At 43.9% G+C, this 7,924-nt stretch overlaps 1 protein-coding gene across 1 annotated transcript; it reads left to right on the top strand.

Annotated features, from left to right (window-relative positions):
• The first annotated feature begins 440 nt into the window (after positions 1-440).
• Positions 441-5,179, top strand: LOC122546707 (ferritin, middle subunit-like). The gene is made up of 4 exons (XM_043685355.1): positions 441-557; positions 3,501-3,647; positions 4,299-4,424; positions 4,879-5,179. Exons 1-4 carry the CDS (start codon positions 456-458, stop codon positions 5,032-5,034), a joined length of 531 nt encoding a protein of 176 aa, XP_043541290.1. The 5' UTR covers positions 441-455; the 3' UTR covers positions 5,035-5,179.
• The last annotated feature ends 2,745 nt before the right edge of the window (positions 5,180-7,924 follow it).

Raw genomic sequence — 7,924 nt, 5'->3', positions numbered from 1 at the left:
CCAACACTGTCATTCAAAATGTAGGAAGACAAATCCCTCAGAGTAACAAATTAACAGAATTCTGCAAATCTGTTCAGCATAACTTAATACACAACCTCATGTACAATAGTGAAGTTTTAGAGTATGTTTTATTCTCATGTTCAGGCAGATATACTTACAGAATTTGCACTTGTGTAAGAGGTCAAAGGTCAATCACCAATTCCATCATGACTCATTGTGAATTCTGATTGGCATCTGGATCCAATTCCCATTCTGCGCTGATTGGACATGGCAGCTGATCGATTGATTAACAAAAGTGATTGGCCATCACTGATGATGTCATTTTCTGCTTATTTCTACTCTGCCCCCTGGAGTATAAATAAAAGTCCAAAGGTGGAGATAGAGTTGGTGGGAATTCTGAGTTTGTGATTTGTTTTGGGTAGGTTAGTAAGATAATAGTTATCACAAAAAAAAAAATGGCTTCCCAGGTTTGTCAAAACTATCACCAGGATTGTGAAGCTGCTGTCAACAAACAGATTAATCTGGAGCTCACTGCCTCCTATCTCTATCAGTCTTTGGTGAGTGTTGTCTCTATTTATAATTAAATCTATTATGTGAAGTAAATGTTTCCTTATTTCTAATTAACTTGAATCTCCTATAGATTGACTTTTGTAGCTTTGCCTAAATATCACTTCAAGATAAATATGATGTTACAGCAACAATAGGGTTTGATACTAATGTACAAATAACTAATGCCCCAATTTGCCTTCCCTGATGTATGCTGGGTGTAGTGTTCTTGGTTAGCATAAATTCACTGATGGTTTTAGCCATAACTCTTGCTAGGGCTGTCCAAACAAGATATTTTATTGGAATATCCTGTAAACCATTTGGATCCTCCATTTGGAATGGAGTTACCCATTGACTAGTGGCTGCTTTAAAGTATTGTGATATATTTGTTTTTAATTTCTGCTAATCCTAAACAAGCATCGCTACTTTTTCTGTACTGCAAAACAAAAAGCTATGGCAGTGTTTATCAACAATACTTGGCTTATCTGAGCAGAATTGAAAGTTGTGGTGCTGGAAAAGTGCAGCAGGCCAGGCAGCATCAGAGGAGCAGGAGAATTGATGTTTTGGGCATAAGCCCTTCAGGAATCTGAGCAGAAGTATTTAATGTCAGGCTGTGACTGGCATCCACTTAAGTAGACTCTAGTTGAGGCCTATCTGGCTTTCTGCAGTCACAATTTATGACTAGATAGTGGTCAGGTAGCCACTTGTTGTCCATCCCTTCACCTGGTGGAAGAGTTGACTTGAAGTGTTGGTGCACCCAATAGGGTGGCTGGAGTGGTCTGAGACCTTTGATCCAATGACTGGAGAAATGGAGACCTTCAAATCAGGGTGGTAGGAGAACAAAAATGGCCCCTTTTTTTTCCCCAAGATAGTGGTTTGCCCATACTGTACTGAAGTGTTTTTAGTTCTGATATGGCTCTCTGGGAAGGCCCTAAAGCTCTGTTTGGTGCAGGTGGGAGCTACTTTTATTAGTGAACCAGTTAGCTTTTAATGACTTGACAAGTCCTGGAAGAATGGATCACTCATGTTCACTGACCTGAGTTGTACCCCTTCATAGTTCTCAACTGACTATTTGGACCAGGCCAGATTTTGCAAAACCATTAGTATCACCCAGACACTATAATGCTTTTCTTATGGAGGCGAATGTATAGTGGATCATCCAGGGGTGATACAGCTGGCCAAACCACTGTTTTAAATTGTTTTCTTTTGTTGGTTAAAGCAATGTAACTAGTTAAGAACCCAACTGACTGATTACAACAAAGGAGCTGTTCCGATACTTACAGAATCTCAAATGCACCCCTTAGCAAATGGTAAATGCAAACTGATTCTTGCAGCCAGGAGAGTTTTTAGAGCATTCAGTAAGAAACATTTGAAGCATGGAATCTATTTTCAGAGTAACAGCTTCTCTGCTACTAGTCTCTGTTAAAACAAACCAAGCCCAGAAAATAACTGAACTGGCCACTCCCCTGCCAGTTTGAAGAAGGGATTTCCAGACATGGGTGCACCTCCTGCCTTTATGACCCATCTTGAGGGGGGCACAAACAAAGGATGAAACCTCCTTAAAGGAGTAGCATTAACATTCACTTGTGAGCATGATGGTTCAATGTTTGAGTCAATTATGGGTGTAAATCTAAATGGCTAACTGCTTGGATTAAGTCAAACCAAGCATACTGCCTTCCAGCTTACATTTTAAGCTGGTGACGTTATCTGCAGGTAATGGTGAATCTCGGGGTCTTGCTAGGCCTTTCCTGTATTGGACTTTTTCCTTAAGTGTCACTTTACTATTCACTCAGCTGCTTGTTCACTAGTTTCTGGATGTCTGAGTGCGCTGTATACACAGGCCTGTAATAAACTGCTGTTGCAACAATCCAAAGGCCGTCATTGATAGGAGCACACTCATACAGAGGAAGAAGTGTATGGTATATCCAATCCCAATGATGTACAAGCTGCACAAAACTCTCTCCTGACTAAATTAGTGCCAGCAGTGTCCAACATTTTCCATTTCCATTTTGTTCCTTTGCGGCTAATGTGTAGTGCCTTGCAGCAGCCTCATGGTTACTTTCTCATTGAATGGCAGGACAGGCTTGAGGGGCTGAATGGCCTACTGTCTGTGTTCTGATATCTAATTCCATTCAGAAATGTCCTGGTGACTGGGTATTACCCTCTGGTTAATGTTGAATGGAGTAGATTACACTTAGTACTCCAGTGGCTTTCCTTGTCATCCAACCAAACCCTCACCTTGTTAAAGGTTACAACTTCAGTCGGTTCCATGCAGAATAGTTGAAATCTACCATCCTAGACCTGGTCTGCACAGAAACAGACTCTCTCTCTAATCCAGCTCTTCCAGGCCAGCCAGATATCCTAAATTTAGTTCCATTTGGTACCTATCACTCTAAAAGCTTCCTATTAATATACTTCCAGATGATTTTTTAAATGTTGTAATTGTACCAGCCTCCAGCACCTCATTCTATACGTGGACCACTTTCTGGGAAAAAAGGCTGCTTCTTGGGTCAATTTATATCCATGTTAACCCTGTGCTCTCTAGCTTAGGAACCCTCCTGCCTTGAATACATCCTGCACTCTAGTTTCCTTCATTTACTTGAACTCTATTCAATCGCTATCTTCTGATTCTGACAGTTAATGAGCAGAAACCTGAATTAGCATTTCTCTCCTCTGATGCTGTCAGACCTGCTGAGCAATTCACCAGCTGTTTGATCAAAGATAAAACACATGGAATTGGCATGTAGCCAGGAGGAAGCTGGAGTTCTGATTCTTCTAGTTAAAGGAACTGCTGGCTCATTGGACAACAATGGTATGTTTAAAATGGTTGGGAACCCAGAGGTTTAACAGCTTGAATAGTTAGCCTGATCTTGAGGGCTAAATTAGTCTTCCGTTCTGATAACTGGAATGGAGGCCAGTGATGTGCTAATGGGATGTAAACTGTTCTCTTTCAGACGTCGTACTTTGACCGGGATGATGTTGCCCTGCACCATTTCTCCCAGTTCTTCAAAGCTCAGTCCCAGGAGAAGCAGGAACATGCAGAGAAGCTGCTGAAATTCCAGAATCAGCGTGGAGGCAGAGTCCTCCTCCAGGATGTGAAGGTGGGAATGGAGGGTGGGGTGGGGATGGCTGCTTGCGTGATGTGGCTTCAAGTCAACAGTGACTGGGTTTTCACATCCTGAAGGGGAAGTGCAAAGCTCTTTTTTTTTTTCTGGGAAAGCCAATGATCTCCTCCATTTCCAAGTCCTAGCATGGTCACAGACTAAAGGGCCTGTCTTTAAAAAAAAAAAAAAAAACTCCAAACTACACTAATCCCATCTACCTGCACTTGGTCCTTAGCACACTATGCCCTGGCATTTGAAGTATTTTGTTCAGATGTTGCTGAAATGTCACGAATAGCTGCCCCACTCCCTGTAGATGGTATATTCCATGTTTCTCTTGAGAAGCTTCCTAAAATACCCTTTCACACCCCTTCACCCTCAAATCTTCATCTGGACTTGAGGATGGCACTGATTGGCACTGCTGTCTCAGTGCCAGGGACATAGGTCCAAAATTCCAGCCACTGGCAACTGCTCAGTCTTAATAGTCCAAAGATGTGCAAGTCAGTTTGCTCATGCTAAGTTTCCCACAGTTTCCAGGGATGCACAGGCTACACTTTTTTAGAGGGTTGGTGTGGGCAAATGACTAATCAGCCTGCTTCATCCCACTGTAGGGATTCTGATCCTTAACTGTCCTTTGTTTCCATGTTTCAGAAGCCAGAGAGGGATGAGTGGGGTAACGGGCTGCAGGCAATGCAGGTTGCCCTGGATCTGGAGAAGAATGTGAACCAGAGTTTGCTGGATCTACACCAACTTGCCACTGCCCAGACTGACCCTCATGTAAGCTTCACCACCTCATTCTCATCACTGCCTGACCCTCAGGGTAACACTTCACTGATTGGTCTTTGTGGGTTTGAAATTCAATAATGCAACACTTGGTCCTGATCTAACATTGATCACTCTATCATACTGATGGTTACAATATTACAACTCTTCAGTAAGAAGGTCAAGGAGGTACTAGGATTGTAATCTGGTGGGAGTGCTGAAGTGATATTGGCCACTGAATTCACATTCAAGACCATTGCAGTGGAATGATCACTGTCCATTGCAATATAACTGGGGTCCCATTAAGAATGGCATGAAGCAGCTAAAATGCTTTCATCCTCACTGGTACAAAATCTCTTGCTAGATTTTTGTCTGTCTAAAGCTATATGGCCAAATCTCTTGCAGCAAGAATTGTAAAACTGTCTTGGATTATTGCATTAGCCCAAGTTGTAATATTCCTGTGTTCCAGCTGTGTGACTTCCTGGAGACCCACTATTTGGATGAGGAGGTTGAGATCATCAAGCGACTTGGGGACTACATCACCAACCTGAAGCGTCTGGGAGCTCCTGAGAATGGGCTGGGAGAGTACCTGTTTGACAGGCTCTCGCTGGAGGACAGCAGTTAGTGGGGCCTGGGGTACTGTCTGATTTTGTCTGAATGCATTACTGACTTGGACAACCTGGCATCCCCCAGGGAGAAGGAATATGTTGGCAAGAATGTAATGGCTGTATCACCTGAATGGAAATGAATAAAATCTTGTATTGATTGATCTTACTGTCTCTCATTCAGATCACTGATCCTTTTGTTCTAATTTGTTCACTATCTCTGGAGAGCTTGATGCTGGTAATCATTCTACAATTTGGCTCATCATGTCACTGGACTAAAACTTATTAATCTTTCCTCACCCACCAACCCCCAGCCAATTGAACAAAGATTACAAGATGGTGTTGTGTAGTGACAAATTTTGAGCTACCTTGCCCTCACTTTTTTCCCCCCACACTAGGGCTTCAGGCTGGGGATTGCAGTCTGGGGTGTCAAACCTTTGATTCTGTTGTCCAACAATTCAGTCCCAAAAAAGTATTGTACCCAAGCAAATTTTGTGAAGGGAAATGTCTCTAGATCAAATCTAGACATCCCACACTTTTTTGATTCCATGTTCACTTCCAGATTTGCCCACCGTGTTCCCCTCTTCCCACAGGCCTTGAGTGAGGTCTATCAGGCTCCTGATTCTGCCTAGTTGGAGGAACCTGCTAACCTGGGAATGACATGATCTCATGAGTTGTCTAGTACAACTCCCACTGGAAATCTGATGTGACTAGTCCATTCTAAAGAGTGCTGTTTTCTTCCTGTGGCTCCAGCCTATGGAGCTGTGATCTTCACCCCTTCTCACTACTGTGAGTAGGTGGGCACATTTGTGTCAGACAATGGAGGATAAACTGGTCAAACGTACAGCTCTTGAGCTAGAATGGGTGTTTAATCAAGGAACCCTTCCACACAGAGAAGAACTCATTCCAGGAGTAGCAATATAGTCCCACTATAACTCCCTCACTTTACTGTCCCTATTTACAGACTCACTGCTAGCACCACTCCCAGACTTTCAATAAACTTCAAGCCTACCAGCCCAGAGCTGGGGAAATTGACACCCAAGCAGTCTTGTCAGTCACATGGTGAGGAGTTAGCCAAACAAATTCTCCTGAGCTGTATTGGATTACAATACACACTCTCCCATGCCACCTACAGCTGGAATGAGCAGGATGGCAATGCCCTGGGAATAACACAGCAACAGTTGAGGTTAGTTGCTGCCATTTGATTTATTCTTGCTGCTAAAGTTTGCAGTCCAGGCTGATCCTAGCTTCCTCCCAGCTTCCCATGTGCTGAAGGATTCTCCTGATGCAGTTTGACTTGACCCAGTGATGTTGAAGGAGCAGTGATTTCTGCCCAAGTTGGGAGTTGTGTTGCCGTTGTCTTACCAGACCATTGGGGCTGTGCTCTCATTAGACAGAGGAGCAACTGATGGTGATTAAACCTGAGGGCCATCAGACCTAACATGAGGGAAGAGGTTGAGGAGATTCCTTCATAGTAACCTTGAATCAGTGATGGGAATTGAACCAAAGCTGTTGGTGTCACACTGCTGTGTATACCGTGGTGTGACTGGGAGAGGGAGCCTGGAGATGCTAACTCTTCAGTATAGCTGTTTTCTTTATCTTTCAAGGTTTCAGGGGTTATGGGTTAAGGAGGGGGCCGTCAGAGACATCCTGGTGATTGTTTCAGTGATTTTTGTAGCTAGTACACACTGCAGCCTTCAAAGAAGGGGTGGGTGTTTAAAGCCGTTGACATATTTATTCCACTACATACATCCTTTTAATTTAATTAATCCAGTCATGCTGACAGACTCCTGAAAGAGCAGGAAGAGGCCATTCAGCCCATTGAGTCTGCACCAACCATCTGAACAGCATCCTGTGGAGACCTACCCAATCCTCTTAACCCTGCATTTCCCATGGCCAATCCACCAATCCTGCACATCTTTGGACTGTGGGAAGAAACTGGAGCACTCGGAGGAAACACACACACACACACAGGGAGAACATGCAAACTCCACACAGACAGTCATCCGAGGCTGGAATTAAACACAGGTCCCTGGCACTGTGAGGCAGCAGTGCTAACCACTGAGCCACCATGCCTCCCTAAAGAAACACACTGTTGTACACCATTAGAGTCATACATCACAGAAGCAAACCCTTCAGCACAACCTGTCCATGCCGACCAGATTTCCAAAACTGAACTAGACCCACTTGCCTGCATATGGCCAATGTCCTTCTAAAACTTTCCTATTCATGTATCCGTCCAAATGTCTTTTCAGTGTTATAACTATACCCGCCTCCACAACTTCCTCCGGCAGCTCCTTCCATGTAAGCAGCACCCTCTCTCTGAAAACGTTGCCCCTCAGGTCCCTATTTTTAATCTTTCCCCTCTCACCTTAGGCCTAATCCCCTCTAGTGTTGCACCCCCCACCCCGTCACAGGGTGATTTTTATTCAGTCAATCTTCAGTGTGCCTATCACAAGGCTCCGTTTTGTGCCCAGCCGCAGTTACCCTTCAGGAGGTGGTGATGAGCTGGTTATTACAGCCCACCTGGTGTAGGAGAGACCAGAATGCTGCAGCTGCTGCTGCTACTGAGGGGGGGCTTCCGGGACTTGGATTCAGAAACAGTGATATTGTTCCAACTCAGGATGGCAAGAGATTTCCCTGGGGCTTCGTCAGTGTTCTTGGGGCTGCATTCAGCCAGAAAATTGGAAAGTATTTCATTGCTTTTCATAACTTTGGTCTTGTAGATGGTGGACAGTGTTTGGAAAGTCAGGAGTTGAGAAATTCACAACAGAATTCCCAGCCTCTGACTTGCTCTCATCGCCATGAATATTTATCAGGGTTGACTCTGACCATGGTTCCATGTATAATATTCAAACTTGTAACTCAATCTGACAGGTAATGGCTAGACTGTAACCTGGTATTTGAATC

Source organism: Chiloscyllium plagiosum, unplaced genomic scaffold (genome assembly GCF_004010195.1).
Source record: "Chiloscyllium plagiosum isolate BGI_BamShark_2017 unplaced genomic scaffold, ASM401019v2 scaf_6526, whole genome shotgun sequence".
Taxonomy (NCBI): domain Eukaryota; kingdom Metazoa; phylum Chordata; class Chondrichthyes; order Orectolobiformes; family Hemiscylliidae; genus Chiloscyllium; species Chiloscyllium plagiosum.
This window is presented reverse-complemented; position numbering and strand designations above follow the sequence as displayed.